This window comes from Sceloporus occidentalis, unplaced genomic scaffold (genome assembly GCF_023333645.1).
Source record: "Sceloporus occidentalis isolate IW3139 unplaced genomic scaffold, rSceOcc1.0.p SCAF_92, whole genome shotgun sequence".
In the NCBI taxonomy this organism is placed as follows: domain Eukaryota; kingdom Metazoa; phylum Chordata; class Lepidosauria; order Squamata; family Phrynosomatidae; genus Sceloporus; species Sceloporus occidentalis.
This window is the reverse complement of record NW_028317072.1, coordinates 1,187,086-1,210,533: the sequence shown is the minus strand read 5'-3', so window position 1 is coordinate 1,210,533 and position 23,448 is coordinate 1,187,086. Positions and strand designations below refer to the sequence as shown.

General features: G+C 43.4%; 1 protein-coding gene across 2 annotated transcripts; it reads right to left on the bottom strand.

Moving 5' to 3' along the window:
• Positions 1-90: 90 nt before the first annotated feature.
• LOC149284467 (biorientation of chromosomes in cell division protein 1-like) lies at positions 91-17,573 on the bottom strand. 2 transcript variants are annotated; one of them, XM_089496665.1, is made up of 4 exons: positions 17,185-17,573; positions 9,679-9,803; positions 2,455-2,649; positions 91-904 (listed from the first exon to the last, which is right to left on the bottom strand). In XM_089496665.1, exons 1-4 carry the CDS (start codon positions 17,536-17,538, stop codon positions 847-849), a joined length of 732 nt encoding a protein of 243 aa, XP_089352791.1. In that variant the 5' UTR covers positions 17,539-17,573; the 3' UTR covers positions 91-846. The 2 variants fall into 2 exon arrangements, with proteins under 2 accessions (XP_089352791.1, XP_089352792.1); XM_089496666.1 differs by having other exon boundaries at positions 2,450-2,649; positions 17,185-17,567.
• Between the last annotated feature and the right edge of the window lie 5,875 nt (positions 17,574-23,448).

Below are 23,448 nucleotides of genomic sequence, written 5' to 3'. Positions count from 1 at the left end.
AAATCCCGGAAAGGCAGCATCTTCCAATGGATATTGCTGAAAGACGAGGTGAGAATAACAACCATATTAAAAGAAAATTTCTCAGACAAATATTTTTCTACTAGTTTATTTGAAAAAAAATCTGGATATTTTCTAGCCAAACAGTTGAGCACAAATGCCTACTTGAGAGCTTATATGACTCTCTAAGCAGCTTCTAACAGGCACCTGAAGATCTTACAGACAAAAGAGCTCTCTTCAATTCCAAGGCTCACAGAAGAAGACTCTTCCTCACACCCACTTCCCTGATCAGCTTGGGAAGTGAGCCAAGCTGTGAGGTGTGTCTGACACACCATTTCCTCAAGAAATCCATTCCTGCACACACCTGGAAAGCCAATGGTGAACAGTCCTTTGCAGCTGTATCAGACGTAGTCAGGCACTGTGAGTGAGCTATGACTGAATTTGAATAAGCATCTAGTACTCAGTGATCCCTTGCTGGTAAATGATTGACTTCATGCTTGTGTGCTGAATGCTTCTTTCTCCAGACCTCTCCAGAAGGCTTTCAAACACACACTGGCCTCTCAGGAAACTGAGCATGCCCTTTCCCTGCTATTGGCTACATCCCAAATACCATCACTTTCCTAATATCACACCAGAACCCCCTTTCCCCCTAGTGGTTCCCCTGCAAAGGGGTAATCCACCCAGAAATATGTAATTAGCAAAAACAGATGCTACCTCTGCCCATTACAATACAATTCCACATTTTGCCTACCCCTCCACACCATAGAAACCATTTGTGATTTCTGCCAACACTTCCTCTCAATTGTAGTTGATGTTAGCTGACAAACTGCACTCCTGCAGATATTTAGCTCACTGCCAGATTCTGCCTGTGTTTTGCAACTGTAGATCCCTTGAAGCCAGAAATGCACTGCAAAAGAAAAAAAGACAAGGTCAGACTGCATGTTATTTTAAACATAATTACTTGCTTAAGTATTAATTAACGTTGAAGATTTATCGCACTCATTTTAAGGCGACGTAACACTAACGAGAATAAGTCACCATAATTTTAAATGTGGGTGTTATTACACTCAGCCACAGCTGGGTGAGTGCAACCTGTCTACAGTCCAGATCCCAGCCGTGCATATCTAGTGGCTTTTCAAAAATGGGAGCTTGCCATTGGAATAAATGCGGCTGGGATCTGGGCTGCAGATAGGTTGCACTCGCCCAGCCATAGCTGAGTGAGACAATACCCACTTTTAAAATTAAAAGCGACTTTATCCTATCAGGGATAAGTCTCTTTAAAATGAAAGCAATCTCCTAAATTTGCAAAACCGATGTTCTTTGTGATTTTAGTTCATACTGAGGCCTCATATAGCAAAGCAAGTAAGGACAAGGGCTTTGAGTCTAACTTAAATCTGGCTGTTCAGTTTGTCTGAAGCTTGATCCTATGATCATTGTGCACTGGTAGCAAGGTGCAAATTGAACAATGTACTTTCCATTGCTTCAGGGATCTGCAGACTGTGACTCCCCTGGGCCCATCACTGGAGGCAGAACGTCCCCAACATATTGTTCTGAGCTTGGGAGACATGCAGCAGCAAAGATTACTGTTTCAGGGGGCACAAAGGGGCTTTTAATAAGGCAGAGGTTCCCCATCCCTGAAGTACAATGTTGGTAATAATCCATTAATCCAAGGAGGGAAAAATATTTCATGGTTGTCATGGGGACTGTAGGAAAGTCAGAAGTGTAAGATCTTAGGATAAAGAAAGCCACTAACACCACTCTTATAACTTGTCCCTCGAACAACCATAAATGTGTGTTTGTACTGTGTTGTGTGCCTTCATGTTGTTTCAATTTACAGCAACCAGGTGAACCTAGCACAGGGTTTGTTTTTTTTTTGGGGGGGGGGCAAGATTTGATTGCAAGGGGTTTGCCATTACCTTCCTCTGAGTTTAAGAGTGTGTGACTTGCCCAAGGCCACACAATGGGTTTCTGTGGTTATGCAAGGATCAAAAACCTTCTCTCACAGGGTCCAGCCCTCAAACTACTACACCACACTGGCTCTCAGTATGTTATTTTCACTCAAATGAAGTAGTAGACCTCTGCAAATGAATCTAAATCTAAATTGTCTAACAACAGCTTTGTCCATTCTCTACAGAGTTAATGGATTTTCACAGGAGTCGGACTCTACTCATACATCTCTTGGGCTAGCTTCTATTTATATCCTTTGCTCTTCTGTACCTCAGTAATGAAAATGGTGTCCTAGCCTATAAAAAAGGTCATTGCTGATAAAAAAAAAAAAAGCCAAGCAGAATACAGCTACTTTTCTAACGGCAAACACAACACTACAAATCAGTTTGTTCTTTCCTATGACTGTCCTGGCCTGTTGGATAGTGTGAGATACAATCCTTGCATATATGATGGCACAAAAGGGCTATAAGTGTGTGAAAAAGGAGGAGGTAGAGTAATACCAGACCTTACGATGCATCTTGTGATGGAGCAGAAGGCTCCTGACTCTCAGGCTCAGGAGGAGGAGCTGGCACTGGTTCCTTTTTCTTCTGTGCAGCCAGGAAATCATGAATTGCCTTCTCTATCTGAGGCCTGAAGATGTGGTTTAGTTTTGGATCCACCACCTGAGAAATAATTCTGTCCACTCCAGCTTCCAACATCCCTGATCTGGGGCAGAGATAAAGGAGTAATTCAACTTCTCCCCAAAAACCATCCCTCCTGCTCTCATTAGGAGCTCTCTGCAGCAGTTGTGTCAGATGCAATTAACATTAACATGGTGCAAACCGACAGCTCTTTTGGTAGCTTCTGCACAGGAGTGGCACTCTACACACTACTAAGAAATATCAGTAGACTTTGAACTTGCCCCTGAAGGATTCACAGCTGAAACCTGGCCACCCAAGACACTTATAAGGTACACTCCTACAAGGTATTTGTGGTATACAAATAAGTAAACAAAAGGTTTAAGGACAGGAGGAAAAAATACGTATTTAGGAGCAAATAAGTGGATGATGGGGGGAGCTGATCATTCTGGCCACTACACGTACAATAGCTCTAGGACCCAACTCCATCACTTGCTCCCCCACTTCTGTCTGTCTAGACAGACAGGCACTTTTTACAAGACAAACAAAAACAAACATGCAGTGCATGACAAAGAGCTTTTTTGGGGAAAAGAGTGTCAGAAACTAAGAAATGACTTATTGCTTCAAGGCTGTGTTGGATCAAGAAAGCAGGGCATCAGCTGTCTGGCGGGGTTAAGTCATGTCTGCAACAGACTAGGGGAGGCAAAAAACAGAGACACTGACTAGCATGTGGAAAAGTAGCTGCAAGCCTAAGGTGACCCTGCCTGGACAGAAAATTAAGAGAACACAGTGTTTTGAAGTGATGCGGACTCTTAAGACAGACCTTTATTCTTCAGCACTAGGACTTGATGAGCTTTCAAAAGGGCAAGTCTCATCAAACTAAAATTTAAGGGATGGATCTTTTCTATTGCCCTTCCAACTCCTGCAGTTTATGCACATACAGAAGGGGCAGCTACATGCCATCTGGATGTGGGCTGTGAACCTTGTCATCATTTTTTTTTTTGGGGGGGGGGGGATGTGCTGACTCTCCACAGCAGCAAAATGGCTATCGTTGAAAAAATTCTGCTTAAGCCTCCAGCATCAGTAGCAGCAATACAGGGCTCACAAAGATTAACAAAAGAGATTCCATGGGTGCTTCACCTCTCATCTCATTTCTAAGGCAGGTGATTAAGAGAAAAGGGGGGGGGGGGAGGGGGATTCAAGATAATATTTGGATACCCTATGTTGTGAGTCAATGTAAAAATTAAGCAGGGATATTCACAAGCACATGGTAAACACAGTGTCTGCCACCATCTAAAATGCTTGCAGCAAACCTTCTCACTATAACCAAGGGAACACAATACATAAGCAGTATTTTGAATTTTTCAGGGGCAAACTCATATCTTGCATATAATCTCTTATTATTAATATATCAAGACAGAAAATGTTGGGAGCAGAATTATTAATATAAGCATTATCAGCAAGACGGCTTACAACACATCCTAGAATAGCTCACCAACCTTTTCTTACTATCAAGAATAAGCTAAAAGCTTAACGGATGAAGGTCACACAGATTATTATTTAGGAACTAACATGTCTACATATCATGCACATAGGCAACACTCATAAACCTATTACCAAAGCTTGGAAATGTTACTTTTTTGGACTTGTTCTCCATCCCCTTCAACTGGGATGGAGAACAAGGAATCTGTAGTGCAGCAGCATCAGAAACACAGGTGACACCAAGCTCTCCTTAATGCCAGGAGCTGCAGAGGTCACTGCTTGAGCTTGGGATGTGAGTGAATCAACAAAGATGTAATCCAGCTATGAAAAAGATGCTGTTAATCAGTAGGGAAGTTTATCAGGGCTTACAAGTACCACTCAGTATTACTGGGGACTGGGTTAGGGGTGAGGTGGGCTGGGGTGTTTGTTCCTGATGTCCAGGTTTCTGGTATGTCCAGGAGACCTTTGCGTGGATTGGATAATTGCAACAAACTCTAGGTCAGTGATTACGAACCTTTTAGAGACTGAGTCCCCAAACTCAAAGGTGTTCCCGCACCAGGTGTTACCCGGTGCTGAGGTGTGGGACTTCTGGCGGGGGGGGGGGGGGGGGAGAACGGGACTTCAGAGGCAGGACGTCCGCCTTCCAGGCCTTCTCTTTCCCCCACCCTCCCGGGCCTTCAGCTGCCTTTCCGGGGAGACAGCTAAAGGCCCAGGAGGGTAGAGGGAAGAGGAGGAACAGGCACATGCCTGTTCCTCTTCTCCCCCCCCCCCCGCCCTCTCGGGCCTTTAGCTGTCTCCCTGGGAGAGGCAGCTGAAGGCCTGGGAGAGTGGAGGAAAGAGGAAGAAAAGGTGCATAATTTTTTAATTTGTTTTATTTATATACCGCTATTCCAAAGATCACAGCGGTGAACAGCAAGTAAGCTAATTTGCCCCCAACAGTCTGGGTACTCATTTTAGCGACCTCGGAAGGATGCAAGCCTGAGTTGAGCTTGGGCCCTTTTGCTGGTCTTGAACTCGCAACCTTGTGGTTTTGAGTGAACGGCTGCAGTACAGGCATTTAACCACTGCGCCACCAGGGCTCCTTTCTTTCTCATGCCTGTTCTTTCTCTTCCCTGCCCTCCCATGCCCTTAGCTGTCTCTGGAGAGGCAGCTAGAGGCATGGGAGAGTGAGGGAAGAGGAGGAATAGGCACACACCTGTTCCTGCTCTTCTCCTGCTCTCCTGTCTTTTCGCACGTCCTCAGAAATGGCTTCGCATGCCACAGAGGGCATACATGCCATAGGTTTGCCACCACGGCTCTAGGTAGACTACCTTTCAAAAGTAGTTGGTAATTTCCATTTTTAAACAAGGCAGTGGTAATGATATAGCCTGGGATTCAATTTGTGGAGCATATTGCTCCACAGTTACAAGCTGCGCTGAATTTTGATTTGTTTGTGATAATAATGTAGGGTGCTGGTGACTAGCTCCAGAGTCTTAAAAGATTTAGACTACTTGAAGGGATGTCTTCTCCATTTAGGATGCCCTCCCAGAGTTATCCAACTTATTTGTTGTAAGGTGCCTTTGAACTTTTGTAAACAGAAGTAAGCACACATATTTTCTAAATCGTAAGTTCTTAACCTATGGTACATGGAATTGAAGGGTCCATGAATGAGCATGTCAGGACATGAGAACCAGGTACAAAAAAGGAGAATGTTCTCCTTTGGTTTCCTTCCTGTTACTTTGCAAATGATCTCTGTAGTAAAAAAAAATGTTAAATTACATTATTGCTCTGATTTCATCTGCTAACATACCCTTAAAAGTAAAAGTTTTTAGCTGTCATTGCCATTCAAACAAAACGTCAAAATCAACTGTATGTCAAATATGACAGGCACACTTCCATATCAAAGACCTCTCCACAATTTCAACTTTTTTTGTTGTTGTTGTTATCCACCCTCGAGTTGATTTCAACCCATGACAGCCCTGTAGATAAGACATCTCCAAGATTCCGTGTCCTCCATTGCTCTGCTGAGTTCCTACAAATTCATACCCATGACCTCTTTTATAGAGTTCATCCATCTAGCATGCTACCTTCCTCTCAATCTGCTTAGTTATAGCATTATTGTTTTTTCCAATGAATTGTGCCTTCTCATGGTGTGGCCAAAGTACGACAACCTTAGTTTAGTCATCTTGGCTTCCAGAGAGATTTCTGGTTTGATCAGTTTTAGGACCCATTTGTTTGACGTCTTGGCTGTGCATGGCATCCTCAGCAATCTTCTTCAAAACCACACATTGAATGAATTTATTTTCTTCCTTTCCACTTCCTTAACTGTCCAGCTCTTGCATCCATACACGGTAATAGGGAATACAATGGCTTGTACAATTCTAACTTTTGGGCTCAGTTTAAATGTAAACCTTTACATTTTAGAATCTTTCATAGCTGCTCTACCCATTCTTAGTCTTCTTGACTGCAGTCTCCACTTCAATCAATATTTGATCCTAGGTATGAGAACTCTTTTACTATTTCTATATCTTCATTGTCTAGGTTGAATTTGTGTAAATTCACCATGGTGATTATCTTTGTTTTCTTTATGTTCAACAATAAGCCTACCTTTGCACTTTCTTTCTTGATATTCCTTAGTTACAGTTGTCCTAGGTTTGTGATGTTTTCTGGTGGGAGTATTTTGTCATCTGCATACTTTAGATTGTTGATATTCCTTCCTCCTATTTTCACTCCTCTTTCTTCTGTGCTCTTCTTATTCAAGCAAAAAATAGCCTTCTATTTTTGAAAACTGAAAATTACTTCGGAGCTGAATTAAAATGTAGTGTTTATTTCTTGCTATAGCTGCACAATTAGCATTTATTTCAATACACCATAGTATTATATTTTAACTGTTATTTTTATGTGTTTTTCTAAATTGTATTTGTATTTTAACATGTTGTACCGTGCCTTGAACCTTGAAGAGAGGTGGGAAATATAAATAAATACTATTATCACACTTTTCCAGCAATCAATTGTTGCAGAGAAAAAATGGAGGGATAATATTCTTTATAAAAATTGTGGTTATTTTGTCTATAGACTGGTAAAAACTTTTTTGTGTCTTTGTTTATGTGTATTTTTCTGGGATGATGTCTATATCTTCCCTTACCTTCTCCAAAGACCCTGTGGCCTCAAAAAAGATTAAAATTTACTGTTTTAGTTATAAAAAAATCTGCCACCATTTTACTGATTAATAATTTAAGGCACACCTACACAGGGCCATGCACACAACAGGACTGTATTCCTTGGACAATAATGCAGGAGAGGGCTCCCATGGCAGAAATCTTATAGAGTCAATAAATCCCATATCTGTTCTAGAATGGGGTGGGAAACTGTAAACAGATGAAGCCCCCCCCCATGCAAGCCATGGTCAAACTGGCCAACACAATTTGATTTCTGGAGATGGAACTTTTCCATCTAGATCAGGCCTGTACAACATATGGCCCTGGATTCTGGGTGGCCTGCAAGGATGTAGAATGACTTCAAGGCTCCTCTGCTACTTGGCCTCCTACAGAGGAGAGGGCCATGTGCAGGACAGGCAAACGCTCGATTTAAAAAGCTTCTCCACTGCTTGGCTTTCTCCTGAGAGGCCAAGCAGCAGAGAAAGAAGAGGGCCAAACACTCATCCCTTAAGGCTTCTCTGCCACTCAGCTTTCTCTTGAGGAGAGGATCAGGCAAAGGAGGGGGGAGGAAAGATATGCTATCGGCTGAGACTTTTAGTCACCCCCTGAGTGTGTGGTCATTTTAACTCCCTGGGAAACAGAGGAGGAACAAAGCCTTGTCAAGGCAGGTAAATTTTTAATTAATTTATTTTTATTTATTTAGGTATTTATATCCCGCCCTTCAGCCCTAATGGCTCTCAGGGCGGCTTTCAATTATATTTTTAATCAGACAGTTCCCTGCCCTCAGGCTTACAATCTAAAAGACACGAACCAAAAGGAGAAGGGAATGATGGAGGGAAAGGGGATGAGGTCCAGTGGTTCTTCTCTCCCTCTGAGGCCTGGACCAAGGCAGATGGATTGGGGGGAGGGCTCTTCCTTCTTCCAGGCTGGCCCTGATGGAGCTGGACCTGCCTGGTGAACTCCCTCACCGGCCGAAAGGTAATGACTGAGCCCCACTCTGAATGAAGGATTCTCTAGACACTGGGATTTGGGGTGGGGCTTGGGAGGGAGGCTTGCCTAGAAATGTCTATAGCCCAGAGGATGGATCTCCACAGGCTACTTCACGCCCATAGGTAATTAGAGATTCTCCTTCCTGTTCTAGGCATATTCCATTATTTTTAAAACCTGTTATTGTCAGCTCTCATCACTACCTGACAACCCAGTAGTATAAAGAAAGAGACACTACAGTAATTACTTTGCATAGTTTAAAAGAAACTTTACATTCTCCAAACTCTCAGCACACATCAGTAAGACAATCTTGCTTATCTTAGTGTTTTATATGACTAAGAATTGGAATCCATTGTTTTCTCTACATGCTCCAAGGCCAAGATAACTCTAATTGCTCTTGGACTATTGATTGTGTTAACATGAAATTGGAAATTTGCAGAAACTTTGGACCCTGCTGTTACAGTTATGCTCTGGCTGTTAACTCATAGGGTTGGGAGGCTGGTATGTTATATTATAGACATTAGTGTAATTAAGTTGATATAATACACAAAAATAAACAGTTAAGCCAGCCCGACCTTCTTCAAAATGAGGGGGTGATCTCTACCTATTTGAAGAGAACACATGCTGTGTTGAGTGAGCTAGATTATTTGCAGGAATAGCTGAAGGAGCCAAATTCAGAAAACTGGTTACCACTGCACTCTGCTGGACAAAAAAGTAACTTATAATATTAAACCACATTAGCTATTGTACCTTATATTGAAAGTGGCAAATACCTCTCCCGCCAAAAAAACCTGCAATTTCATAAGATGCTGCACTCAAAACTGTGGCTGCTTATACATCCCTATAAGGGTGATCACAAGTTCCACTTTGGCAGCAATGTAAGTCCCATGTAGGCATTCACTGTTCCTCTCAATCTATTACAACTGTGTGAGGGAATGTAGGGATACACTAGATAGACCTGGCCATTATGATGCCATATATGACTGTCTGCCACATGCTGATGGATGAATGCTTTATGCAGGATCCCCATGAAATCTGGAACCATGGTTCTCACTCAGGGGTGGGTAAAGTGACTCTCCTGGTGGTTTTGGATAACATCTCCCACAATTCTTCACCATTGGATTTGCTAGTTAAGGAGCTGTAAACCAAATGTATGTGCTGAAATGCCTGTTCCAAGTCATGTGCAGTCTACATGAATACAGGACTCTCAAAAGTGGGGACAGTGGGGCTGTGCATAAAGGTGTGGCAAAAGGCATGTGACCAGCCAACATGTCCCCACTTTTCCTCCCACCCACAATTTTCACTGCAGACAAGAACTGAATATACAAACAGCTATGATGTTGGTGAGTAATAGGATTGTAACATTTCAAAAGATTAAGGGTCATAATCTTCCCAGAAGTCTTACACAAAGCATATTAAATTTAGGAGTGTCATGACAAGCTAAAAATTTACTCTCAAGGATTCAAAAATGATTCATCATTGCCACTTTTATTTAAGCAGCATTTACTTACTGAATCACACTCTGCCTGAGGCCATTCCGTAGCTGGTTTTTGTTCATTGCGGGGTTCCAATCCTGCTTATCCAGGTGGGTAGACACAAAGTTGTCCACTTTCTGTCTCAAATTCTGGTAGGCTGGCTGAACAAAATAGCCCAGTTAATACAACCTTGAAGGGTTTCTTGGAAAATCATCCCTTGATATCTCTTTGAAATGCAGTTTTCTACCCTATTGTTGAAACTTTTACTAGGAAAAATGGTACATGGATGGATGGGATGCCAAAGCTTGTTGTAGAAAATTAAATGTAAAATCTTACACCAGGCATGCTGGAAAAAAAAAACTGTCATGTACTTGATTTATTAATGGCTACAATATTTCATTTAAATTTGGGATGGTCTGTTCGATTTACTTAAATTATACACAGGTTGAGTCTCCCTTATCTGGAATTTAAAAATCTGAAATACTCCAAAATTGAATACTTTTTTTCATGGGTGGTTAAGACAACGATGCCTTTAGTTTCTGATGTAGCACCTGATAATCGTTGACAGTCTCCTATCTAAGCACCATCCAGAGCTGACCCTGCTTAGCTTCCAAGATCAGATGGGATCTTAAGTTTTTAGGATATTTAGGCCCACTGCACAATTCCTACTTCTCATTTTTTGGGGATTAGAATCAGTCTGTTGCCCTTGTGTCAATCCTCATGCAACTTAGTTTAATTATATCATGGTCGGTTAAGCAATTTCCATAAAGTGAGAATCAGGAAATTGTGGCATAAGGGCTGCTTATAACACAGGATAATTATTTACATTTGTTATAAGCAGAAATTAAATGTAAATGAAGGAGTGTAGAATTTGATACTGTAGTTATGATTGTTGTCTTAAGTGAGTTACAACCATGCACAGAAACCTCATGCAATCACACACACAGCCCCAGCAACACATTACAGATTGACTATCCCTTATCCAAAGTGCTTGGGAGCTGAGGTGTTTTGGACTTTTTCAGCTTCTGGAATAACATAATGAGATATCTTCAAGATGGGAACCAAGTCTAAACCCAAAATCCATTTGTTTCAGATATAACTTATATACATACTCTGAAGGTAATTTTATGCACAATATTTTTAATTATTTTGTGCGTGGAACAAAGTCTGTGTACACTAAACCATCAGAATGCAAAGGTGACACTGTCTCACCCATGTGGACAATTCTGACTTTTTGCAGATTTCAGATTTCTGGATAAGAGACACTCAACCTGTACTCACAAGCACGGGAATCATTTTGACACCATATTTAAAGGATTGTTACTGTTAACTGCCTGCAAGTTGACTTTGACTTACAGCGACCCTGTGAAGAGAGACCTCCAAGTTACTCTACCTTCAACAGCCCTGCTCAGATTTTTCAGACACAGGATCGTGGCTTCCATGATTGACTCTATTCATCTTTTCCTACAGCTTTTTACCTTATCAAGCATTATTAATTTTTTTTAGTGAGTCAGGTCTTCTCATGTTATGTCTCAAGTATAACCATCTCAGTTTAGTCACATTAGATTCTAGAGGGACATTTCAGCCTTGATTTGCTATAGGACACATCTATTTATCTTCTAGCACTCCATAGTATCTGCAGAACTCTCCTCCAGCACATTTCAAATGAGCTGATTTCTTCCTGTCAGCTTTCTTTACTGTCCAGCTTTCACAACCATACATGAAAACTGGAAATACAATGGTATGGGCAAGCCTAACTTTGGTATTCATTGATATATCTTTACACTTCAGGTCTAGCATCTTTATAGCTGCTCTTACAAGTCCTAGTTTTCTTCTGATTTGTTGGCTGCAGTCTCCATCCTGATTAATGACTGAGCTAAGGTATGGAAGATCTTGAACGTCTTCATCATCTACTTTAAAGTTATGTAAATCACCTGTGGTCATTATTTTTGCTTTCTTCATGTTCAACTGTAACCCTGTCTTTGCTCTTTCTTCAGTAATCTTTCCAAGTTTTTCCCATTTTCTGCCAGTAGTATGGTATCACATGCATATTTTAAATTTAGTATAGTTTTAAACTTGAGTGGTAAGAAAACTAAGGCTATGCTTCAGTAGCTTGAAAGACTCTCCCCTCTTCTAAGTAGGATGGATCAAGTAACTACTCTTTAAGTTGCAGAAGAAAGTTCTATGATGAATCTACATGTTATGAGCTTTCCCAGGATAAAGGGGAAAGCTATGAATAGTTACAGTACTTGGGCAGGCTTTGCAAAGAGGCTATGGTGGAAGTCTACCAATAAGAGTTTGACAGGCCATGGTCAGAGAACCTGGAGCCTAGACCAGATTAAGTTGGTCAGGGCCCTGAAGCAATTTCAAAAATACTCCTTCTCCTTTGCTCACACAGTTCAATATGTGTACTATTGGGGGGGGGGGGGGAGGAGGAGAAAGGGAAGGACAGAAATTAAATGACTGCATGGATAATAGAATAAAATATAAAGTATAAAAACATCAGCAGCTGCAAGGTTATACAATTCCTACCCATGTATTTAGGCTAGTACCATCAAGATCATGAGTATCAAACAATGGAGGAGGGGAAATCAATACAGAAGAGTAATGTAGGAATCACATAGCATACTCCTGTATAAATGTGTACAGAATCTTACTCCACAAAAGCTAGATCTAAGCCAACACAAGCCTGTAACTTGCCCTTAATAAATATGGCAAGTTTTGTAAAACTCAAATGCATGTTCAGCTATGGATTTTCTTACTGTACACACTTTTGTAAGTTATGAACTAAAACTTGGGAAAAATAATTTAATCATTAAGCAGTTACAACATGGCAAAAGAGCTTTAAGCTTTGCCAGTTCTACAAAATAAAGTATTTGCAGTTTAACAGTGTTTGCAATTAAGCCAGCAGTACACACGGAGAAGCTGCAAATGTAGTAATAAGACAAGACAGGAAAAGGACTTTGCAGGCAAGGAGATTCTATTCAAGTCTCCTTTTACCTCCTCCCCCTAACTTTAAGTTTGGCATCTAACCTAAAACAAGGTGTTTCTCTCTCCTTTTCCTCACTCAATCCAGTGCAAAGTCCTGCACGCTTGGGCTCTCCCCTCTCTACCAGCTGGACAGACTCTGCTGCCCAGATCTGAGGATTTTCTTTCTCTCTTCATTTTTGTGGTAATTTGCTTTTTTAAAAAAAAATCGGTTATCAGTAATTCCCCGCTCTCTCCCTCAAGTGAGTTCTCAGTCAGTAAGTAGTAGGTGTGGAGGTGACATGCACAGAGTATGGCTCTATGGAACAAGAAAAGGGGTAAGGACTAGGATTGGGGATAAGGGAACCATATTGTTTTAGAAGCTTTCCCTGCCTTTTTTCTTAATCTTTCCTTCTTGAAAAGCCTGCCCCCACCTGATGGGTTGCTACCATTGCCTTTTAAAATATTGAGGCTGCTTAATTGTGAGGTGGTGGGAAGAAAAAGAGAAAGCAAATCAAAAGCACTGGCTAATTCCAGCAGTTGCCACCGCCTCCTTATCCTGGGGTGCATTTACATTGTAGAAGTAATGCAGTTTGGCACCACTTTAACTACCATGGCAATAGCAGCTACATTTCTATACTGCTTCATACTGAACTAAGCAGTCTCCAAGCAGTTTACAAAGTGTAAGCTAATTGCCCCCAACAAGCTGGGTACTCATTTTAGCTTTTGGAAGGATGCCAGGCTGAGTCCATCCTGGAGCCCCTGGCTGGAATTGAACTCACAACCTTGTGGCTGTGAGTGAGTGGCTGTAGTACTGGCATTTAACCACTGCACCACCAGGGCTCCATCCTACAAAAGGTGTGTAGTTTTGGGAGGCAACCAGCTTTCTTTGGCAGAGAAGGCTAAAGACCCTGAAAAACCACAGATCGCAAGATTCTACAGGATGGAATTACAGCACTTAAAAGTGGCCCCAAACTGCATTATTTCTAAAGTGCCAATGCACCCCATGTCTTCCAAAAGCCCATCCCAGCAAACAGTGGGATCTGGATTACTTGAATAAACTTGACCCATTGGTGATCCAGCCCTGTTTGAAGCCCCCAGCCCAATTTCATGCATGAGGATGAGAAGGAGAAACAAAGCAGCTGAAGACATTTAGACAGGCTTTTGGTCTATGAATTCTATTTATGCTCTGCGTGTGTGAGTGGTGTCCTATTTTTAATGCTTTAACACAGTGAAGGCCAAACTCTGGCCTTCCAGGTGTTTTGCATCCCAGCATCCAGAATCCCAGACCATGATGGGTGAGGCTTCTGAGAGCTGAAGTTCAAAACACCTGGAGGACCAGAGCTTGATAATCACTGCTTTAATGTTTTTAATTTAAAAAAAAAACCTCTCCTGTATTTTTAACTATTATGTTTTAACATTAGTATTAATTTTTTTTAAAAAACTTCAGCAATTAATGCTTTAGATGTATCATTTTAAAATTTATTGTAAGCTGCCCTGAACCTCATTTTAGGAGAAAGAAAGGATATTAAGAGTCAGCATGGCATAGTGGTTTGAGTATTAGACTACAACTCTGGAGACCAGGGTATGATTCCCTGCTCAGCCATCAAACCCACTGGGTGACCCTGGACAAGTCACACTCTCTCAGCCTCAGGGGAAGACAATGACAAACCTTCTCTGAACAAACTTTGCCCAGGAAACCCCATGATAGGTTCACTGTAAGTCAAAAATAAATTGAAGGGACACAACAACAAATATAATAAACAGGGGGAACCCTTTCTTCCAAAGAAGAGGTTCATGTAAAGTAGAGGGGAAAGTCCTCCAAATGATCAGTTCAGACTAGGTTTGGCAAAACATCTGCCTTTTGGCAGAAACAGGCTGTGGCATTCACCTGTATCCCTTTAAAACACTGGAACTCAGTGGAAGAGATCACATTTTACTAATTTTTCACTTTAGATCAGTCTCAAATCTTCCTTTTCTGGGCAAGGTGATGGAGAGGGCAGTTGCCTTTCAACTCCAGGCAGTCTTGGGTGACACTAGTTATCTAGACCCATTTCAAACCAGCTTCTGAGCAGGATATGGAGCTGAGACTGCTATTTCACTTTTAATCACACAACACTATATACGACTGTGAATACATTCTGGGTGTGACTATGAGACTAAAATTTAAAGCTATGATTTTTAATTTCACTAGTTGCTTTCTGTCATAGCTACTGCCATGACATTCAGTGACAGACAGGAATTAAGATTTATTTATTTATTTATTATGCAAAGGGATCTTGTAGCACTTTTGAAACTAACTTGGTTAACACAGCTTAGAAAGTGCTTAGTTCACTATGAAGCAGTATAAAAATGTAAAATGCTGCAGCTACTAACTGAAAGAAAGAGGCTGGTAGCATGAGCTTTTGTAGGCTTCAGCCTATGTCCTCAGAAAACATGGCATTAATTCTACAGTATAGACACACATAAATATAGCTTGATGATTCAAAGACCAAATGCATCTGAGGTAGTAGCCTCAAGTCTAGGAAAGCTCATGCTACCAACCAATGGCATCCTGCCCCCAGGTGTCACCTGGTGCGGGGCTAAAAGGCACTTTCTCTCCTCTCGTGCCAGCAGCAGCCTCCTTGTGTGGAAACTGCTGCCCCACAGGGAGGCTGGGCTGGGCGTGTTTGCCTTTTCCCCATGGTGGGAGGATGGCCCCTCTTCTGGAGTGTCACCTGCCGTGGGCTGCACCCTTAAAGGTGCTGCAAGATCCCTTTGCATACCTATTTTCTGGACTAACACAGCTAGATCTCTGGATGCTTAAGTATATTTTACTTCAGGGACACCTAAAGGAGGAGAATTCAGGGGTCTGAGGTGCACTGTATTTCATTTACGACACAGTAAACCATGGTGTACTATAATATCTGAACTGGCCCTCACTCGCTACTCCTGAGGAAGGAGGCTCAAGTCCAGGAAAGCTCATGCTACCAACTTCTCTTCTTTAGTTAGTCTCAAAGGTGTTGCAAGACACACTCCTATAGAGCTGTTATTCCCCTTTTACTGCTCTGGTTGCCTCCTGTTGCATTCTGAGATTTGCAGTTGAGGGAGGGGCATTTAGAATTCTCATCCAGAGGACTCTTACACCTCATTGAACTACAAACCCCAGAATGCAACAGGAGGCAGGCATAGCAGTTAAAGTGAAATGAAAGCTCACACCACCTTCTTCTTTCAGTCAGGTCCAAAATATAGGGCAGAAATAATCCAGTTTGAGACTGCTTTAACCGCGCTGGCTCCGTGCTTCGTGGCAAGGATTGCCAGGATGATGGACATCTGGTCATGTCAGATCCTTGGCTCTGGAATGCAACAGCCCTGAAGTGGTTCCTGCTTTAAGCTATTATCCAAAACAAAAGAATGCAATACAGGACAGTTGGAGACAGCAAAAGAAAAACATATAGGTAACAGTTTGATAGATAGGTATCAGGAGGAGTAGAAAAATGCAGGTCAGACATATGAGTGACCATCCAATAAGGGAGACGGGGTGCATGTGTTTAAATTCATATGTAACTAATGAAATGTAATTTTGTAATTTTCTTTGTTCAAAGTGCTATAAAAGCTTGCTTCATATTGAAATCTGGGCTCCAGAAATGTGGATGTACAGTCGGCCCTTCTTATACATGGATTTCTTCTGGGGAAGCTGCAGCTAAATAATTATGGGCCTGAACAGACAGGCCAAAATAAAGCTGCTCCAGGTCCCTTTGGAGGTATGCTGTTTAAACAACACACACACCTTAACAGGCCAGAAGTTGTGCCAAACCTGCGCTCCTGTCCTCAGAACCGGAGCGTGGCTCTTTCGGACTCTTGGGATGCAGCATCATTTAAACAGCACACCTCCTATGTTTCCTTTTCAATCTCTCTAAGGAAATGATATCTGCAACACTCAAGAATCTTATGCAATTGTAGTTTATTGTTTCTTTGAAGGGAGTTTGCCCTTGCCACCCTCCGAGGCCCAGAGAGAGCGACACAGCCATGGCCACCAAGCGGGTTTCCAAGGCTGAGCAGAGAAGGCTCGGTATCTCACAGACCCAGGAGTCCCTGGCACTGAGCCTGGGCAGCTAAAGCCGCCTCAGACTGAATTCTTCCTGCAGCGTGTGACATGGACCTCAGTAGCAATCTCGAAGGCGCTGCAAGGAGCTCCCTTTGCAAACTGAGCCTCCTGACTAATGCGTTACACCGCTCCCCCACCTTCTCTGGGGCCAGGGGCACAAGGGCCCCCGAATATGGACACACCGCAGGACGCCTCTCTGGGCATCTCTAGGTCCTCCAGCAAAACTCTGTGGCCAACGCCCATAGAACTGCTCTGGAGGAGCTACAAAGGCCGAGTGGGAGTCCGCTCTAGGAATCTCCAGCGTCTCTTTCTGCGCGACTTGTTGGTTAAAGGCGACCATAGAGTTTCGCTGGAGGACCTGGACTTTCCTAGAGAGACCACATTAATCCAATCCGCAAACATGGCGGGAGGAGTGTGCTTGTTTACGCGTCCGTTGAAAGGGCTCCTGTGCGTGCTGGGCCTAAGCGGCCTCCTTCTCCCCGGCCTACCTTGGTGTCGACGTCGGCCAGGCAGTCCCTGCGGAAGGCGTCGAAGAGGCCGCGGCTCTTGAGCTGCCCGACGATGAGGGCGATGAGCTGGGCGTCCCCCGGGGGCAGCGAGGCCGGGTCGGGGGCTGCGGGGCCCGAAGAGCCCCCGCCGGCGCCGCCCGAGGAGGACGAGGAGCCGCCGCCGCCGCCGCCGCCGCCTCCCCCGGGCTCCGCCATCCCCGGCCTCCAGCCGCCTCTCGGCCCACCAACACAGGGCTCAGGCGGCCACTGGAAGCGGAGGAGGCGTCGTCCTCGTCGCAGGCGTTGACGCGAAAGTTGTCGCGGAACATTCTGCGTCACTCCCTCCCAATGCATGCTGGGAAGCGTAGGCGAAGAAGAGCTGGTCGCCCCCCCAGGCCTTTATCCCCGCAGAAACAGGGCGGGGGGGGGGGGGGTCAAAGGCGCTCCACGTAACCTCATTGGTCGGCTTTTCCCGGCGGGGAGGGAGGGGGGCTTAGAACGGAGCGGGTTTTGCCAGGAGTCCCATGGCAGCACCTTAGAGCCTAACTGAAAGGGTGAGGCTGAGAGCATGCGCCTTCCTGGACTTTTGAGCCTGCTTCCTCAGTACTCAGAGCACTGCAGCACACTGGCTCTACTGGCCATGTTTACTTAGCACTGACCCCTGGGCACCCACTGCCTTTGGAGACACAAAAGAGCTGGTCCCCACAAAAGCATTCTGCTCATTCTGTCCTCTTTTACGCTTTCCAGGTTTACGAAATAATGGGAGTGTGAGTTGCCAGAGGGATGACTTCTCAGGGTTCACTTGCTCCTTCTCTGTGGGCTCTCTGCGTTAAATGCGAGACATTGCTGATATTTTGGGTGATGAACCTTGCCTGTGTCCCGGAAGAAGATGCCGGCTCCTCTCCTACGCAGGAACAAAGCCAAACTCCAAACAGGCTTTCAGCTTGCTGGAACAATGTCTAGTGAAACAGCTGTTTAATTAAAGAATCACACTCCAGCAGGTTCACTCCTTAGAGGGCTTTATTACTTTGTTTCTAACAAATACCAGCTAGTCACTACTACGCAATAACTCTTACTGTCACACCCAAAACTATCTTCAACTGTCCCCAACTCCAAAACTTCCAGACTCTTAGACTCCCACAATTCACCAGAACAGTGGTTTTTTCCCTATAAGTCCAGCCTCCTTCTGTACAAGTTGCTATGCAACATAGAAACCAGTCCCTGTTCATATTTACATTTAGTCTTGCTCAGATGAGCTTGAACATCCGTCTGCGGCTCTGGCCTCCAATTTAGACTTCTGCAGACATTGTCACATCTGAACATTTTTACCTTAAATACATTAAGAGAAATCCCTGAGTGGCTGGACCCGCCTGTGTGTTGTTCAGTCATCCTCCACATTTGCATTGTTGATAATAATAATAATTTTTATTTTTATCCTGCCTCTCCAGTGGATCGAGGCAGGTTACAACAATACAAATTTTACAACAATAAAACAATAATAAAATACATACATACAACATCAACCTTATACAGTCATATTAAAATCACTAAAACATCAGAATTTGTGTGAGATATCTTGGGGTAGTCAGGGTAGTCCATATCACTGGGAGTAAGATGATTAGTCAGGGAAGGCCTGTCAGAAGAGATCCGTCTTGACGGCTTTTTAAAAGCCGTCAAGATTGGACAGGCCATTCCATAATTTAGGATTATTTGTGGGTTTGATTAATATGTTCTCTCTAGGAATCTCTAGGTCCCCCAGTGTGGCTCTGGCAGACATTGACTATAGAGCTGCACTGGAGCACTAAGAGATTCCTAGGAAAACACTTCTCTAGGCATTTGCATGTTTTCCAGTGTGATTCTATGGTCAGCTTTGGCATATAAACACTGCACTCCAATGATGCCCATCTGTTCCTGCCCCTCGTTCCCTTTCAGAGGTGCTGTTGTCAAGCCAGGTGTCTCCCGTCCTTTCTCTGTGTATTTCATTTTTTTATCCCCAAGTGTAGTACCTTACATTTCTCCCTGTTGAAATTAATTTTGTTAGTTGTGACCCAGCTTTCTAATCTGTTAAGGTCATTTTGAATTCTGATCCTTTCCTCTAGAGTGTTTGCTAAGCATGCCCTCTATTCCCTCACCCAAGTCATTGATAAAGATGTTGAATAGCACTGGGCCCAGGACAGAGCTCTGTGGCATCCCACTGGTCACTTCTCTCCAGGATGAAGAGGAGCCATTGAGCACCCTTTGGGTTTGGTTGGTCAACCAATTACAAATCCACCTAACAGTAGTTGGTAGTGAACTAAATAGGCAATAGCAAACCTCCTCTGAGCAAATTTTCCCAAAGAAAGCCCTATGATGGGATTACCATATGCCAGTGTTGACATGAAAGCACATAATAACAAACACTACATGGAACTGAGTGGAAGACCTCATTCCCGCTATCTTCTAAATCGGATTGTGAATCGGTTTGAACCAGTTCAAACAACCCTGGTTCCCAATTAATCCGAATCGCTGAAGCAATTCTGAGAGGGGGGCCATGCTCTAGACCCATTTAACCTGCATCTTTTTGATACTGATTTTTTCCACTTCTTGTTCAATAAATCAATTCTGTGCAAGTGTGAACCACAAGCTGATTGGAATCGATTCAAATTTCCCCTTCAGCCGGCTGGAATCGATTCATTTTAAACTGATTCATTTGTCAATGGGAACCACAAGTGGGTTATTTTGGTGCCAGAAAATGACAGAAAATGCGACTGAGGCAAGCGTAGTGTAAACCATGATCCGATGTTGAATCGATCCATTGATTCAGATTGCACACTGATTTATCCGTAAGTGGGAATGAGGCTGAAGAAGCTAAAGATGAACTTCAGTATACGTCACTGACAAACTGTAATATGCAAAATGGCCAGGAGAGGGTACTGCAGCTCTACTATATAAATAAACAGGCAATGGAATCAGGATGATTCTGAATTGTCTTTTAAACTGGTGGAAAATATTAAAATTGGTTTGCTTGCATTGTCCGGCATTGTTAAGGTAAGCAGCAAACGGACACTTTTTAATGTTGACAGAATACTGAGCCGATTTGCTCATGACTGTGCCTTTTGGGAAATCTGCATATATCGTTGTGCACACACATAATCACAGGGATAGCCAGATGATCATGAGTCATGTGAATGTGCACTTGTTGCATGGCAACTAACCTATGAGAACAAATCCTCCAAATCTGTTGCAGGAACAAGATGTCTGAAATGGAAACACCAAGCTAGCAGCACCACCAGGCAGCAAACATTGAACTCTGACTTCCCCTGATACTGCAGCACACTTTTGCCAGAGAGCCAGTCAAGATATAATTGATCAAAACCTGCAGGGGGTGGGATGTAGGTCTAAAAAAGAAGGCTACAGCACTCTCATCATTCTCAAAGCTGACTAACACTAAAACACTTAAAGCTACCTGACAGCCCAGCAAAATGATAATTAAAAAATTGCTCCCCACTGCCACTTTTTCATGGCCAATAAAGTCATCTTGAACAATATGCCTTCATTATAGGTTGAATGTACAAAACCAGCCTGCCTGTACCATAGAACCTAGTAAATCTGATGGTTTATTTTGAAGCAATGTGCAAACCTGACATCTCCCAGTGTTTATGAGCACCACCAATCCATTATTAATTCTGAAATGGGACACTGAAACACTGTGGAATCATCTAAGGGATTTATGTGAAAGGGTTCTCCCAAATAAAGGATGCCTCATTCATGGAATTTTATGGTAGATCCATTATCTGTGCTTTGTATTAGCTTCATACCACTTTATTTGCCCTGGCTCCATCCTATGGTATTCTGGAATTTGTAGTTTGCTCAGAGGTACTTAGACTCTCTGCTAAGGAAAGCTCTAGTGTCTCTCTACAGAAAATTCTAAGTACCCCTCACCAAACTTCAAATCCTAAGATTCCATGGAACCAGGACAGTTATAGTAGTATGAAAATGATATAACTGATGCAGCTACATCTATTGCTTTCCATTTATACCAAGCCTGGTCCTCCCCCCCCCCCACACACACACTGCTTCATCCATTTTTTTCTTTCCTCAAAATGTTATTATGGGAAAACCATCATGATTGTACCAAAGCTTGGAAATTAACTATAAAAACTGATTACTTACAGTTACATTTCCAAGGCAGTCCCCCTGTAGTTAAGACAATGACACTGTTACAATATTTTGAGAAAACAACTCTGTAATTTCATTTTATTTAAAAAGTGACAATATAGTTTTTTGTGGGTTTTTTGGGCTATGAGGCCTTGTTCTGGAGGTGTTTAATTCCTGACATTTTGCCAGCAGCTGTGGCTGGCATCTTGAATGCTGGCATGGAAGAGAGTGAGGTATATATACTGTTGGTTGAGAGGTAGCAAATTGCATGTTAATCTGTGTCAATTTAATAATTCATTGTCTGCTCAGAACCCCCCCCTGACCCTGGGTAGTTTTCATTTGCATTTGCTGGGTCCTGATTTTGATGTTTTTCAGGACTGGTAGCCAAACTTTGGTGCGGTACAGACCGCCCCTTTGGGGCAGCCTGGACTTGCCCCCTTTCACTCTGGATTGGGGCCAGGGCAGCCTCACCGGCAGCCCTGCAGCCCCAATCTGGAGTTTTTCCAGGCCCCAGAGAAGCAGCAAAATGTTGCTTCTCTCTGGCGCGGAAAAAGGGTGTCCTTGGGGCTTCATGTCCCCAGACACCCCAACAGCCAGAGCCATGGGAGCTTTCTCCTTCGCATTGTTCCTGCGGTCGTTTGGTTGCCGCAGGAATGCTATGTGCAGTGAAAAGGAGCTCCATTTCAGAGCTCTTTCCCGCACCACAGCCAGGCTTCTGTAAATGGCCTGGGACGGCACAGAGATGTCATGCATGTGCAGCGCTGTTTGGACACGGCACGTGTGTGACATCATCATCACATGTCCTGTGTGGATGGTGCCACATAATGACGGCGCCATCCACACAAGCTAGGGTTAGGGAGCATGCAGTTGCCACGCACTCCCTAACCCTAGAATTGGCACCAGTATGCCGCTTAATGGCGATCTGTACCACGCCTTTGTTTACTTTAAGGGTTTCTTCTTTGCTGTTGAGGTTTTCCAGATGTTGGTGGATTTCATTGGCTTCCCTGTGCATTCTGACCTGATAGTTTTTGGCATGGTCCAGAATTTCAGTGTTTTCAAATAGCATATTATTATTATTATTATTATTATTATTATTATTATTATTAATCTTTATTTATAAAGCGCTGTAAATTTACACAGCGCTGTACATACAATCTTTTTAATTGGACGGTTCCCTGCCCTCAGGCTTACAATCTAAAAAGACACGACACAGAAGGAGAAGGGAGTGGTGGTGGGGAAGGGGCCTGTCTAGTAAGATAATACATATAAAATACATAGCAATACAGGAAATGATTCAATAAAACAGACAACAAAAGAACATCAAATAGCAAGTGACAATTATGCAATGCCTGGGAACGCTTCTCTGAACAGGATGGTCTTCAGCTCCATTTTGAAGCTGGTTAAGGAAGTGATGGCTCTTGCTCGTGGGGGAAGAAGGTTCCAGGAGTGAGGGGCAGCAAGTGAAAAGGGGCGAATCCGGGATGGGGCAGAGGAAATCCTGGGCTGGGACAGCAGACCTTGACTATCAGGACGGAGGGCCCTGGTGGGAAGGTGAGGAGAAAGAAGGTCTGATAAGTAGGGAGGGGCCAGCCCATGGAGGGCTTTAAACGTTGACAGCAGGAGCTTATACTGAATCCGAAAAGGGAGTAGGAGCCAGTGAAGGGATGCCAACACAGGAGAGATATGGTCAGAGCGGTGGGTGGATGTGATAATGCGTGCAGCTGAATGCTGGACAGAGATTAAAGGACGGAGGTGAGAAAGAGGAAGCCCAGCCAGGAGGACGTTACAGTAATCCAGTCGTGAGATCACTAGGGCATGGACCAGGATCTTGGCAGTAGAGGCGGAGAGATATGGTCGGATTCTGGCAATATTGTATAAAAAGAATCTACAAGCCTTGGCTGTGGTCTGGATCTGAGGGATACACGACAGAGAAGAATCAAAGATAAAACCAAGACTGTGGGCTTGCTGGACTGGTTGAATAGAAATGTTGTCCACAGAGACAGAAAAGGAGTGTTGAAGGGTGGGCTTAGGAGGAAAGACAAGAAGCTCCGTCTTGGACATGTTGAGCTTCAAACGCCGATGGCGCATCCACTGCAAGACAGCTGTGAGACATGATGAAACTTGCTG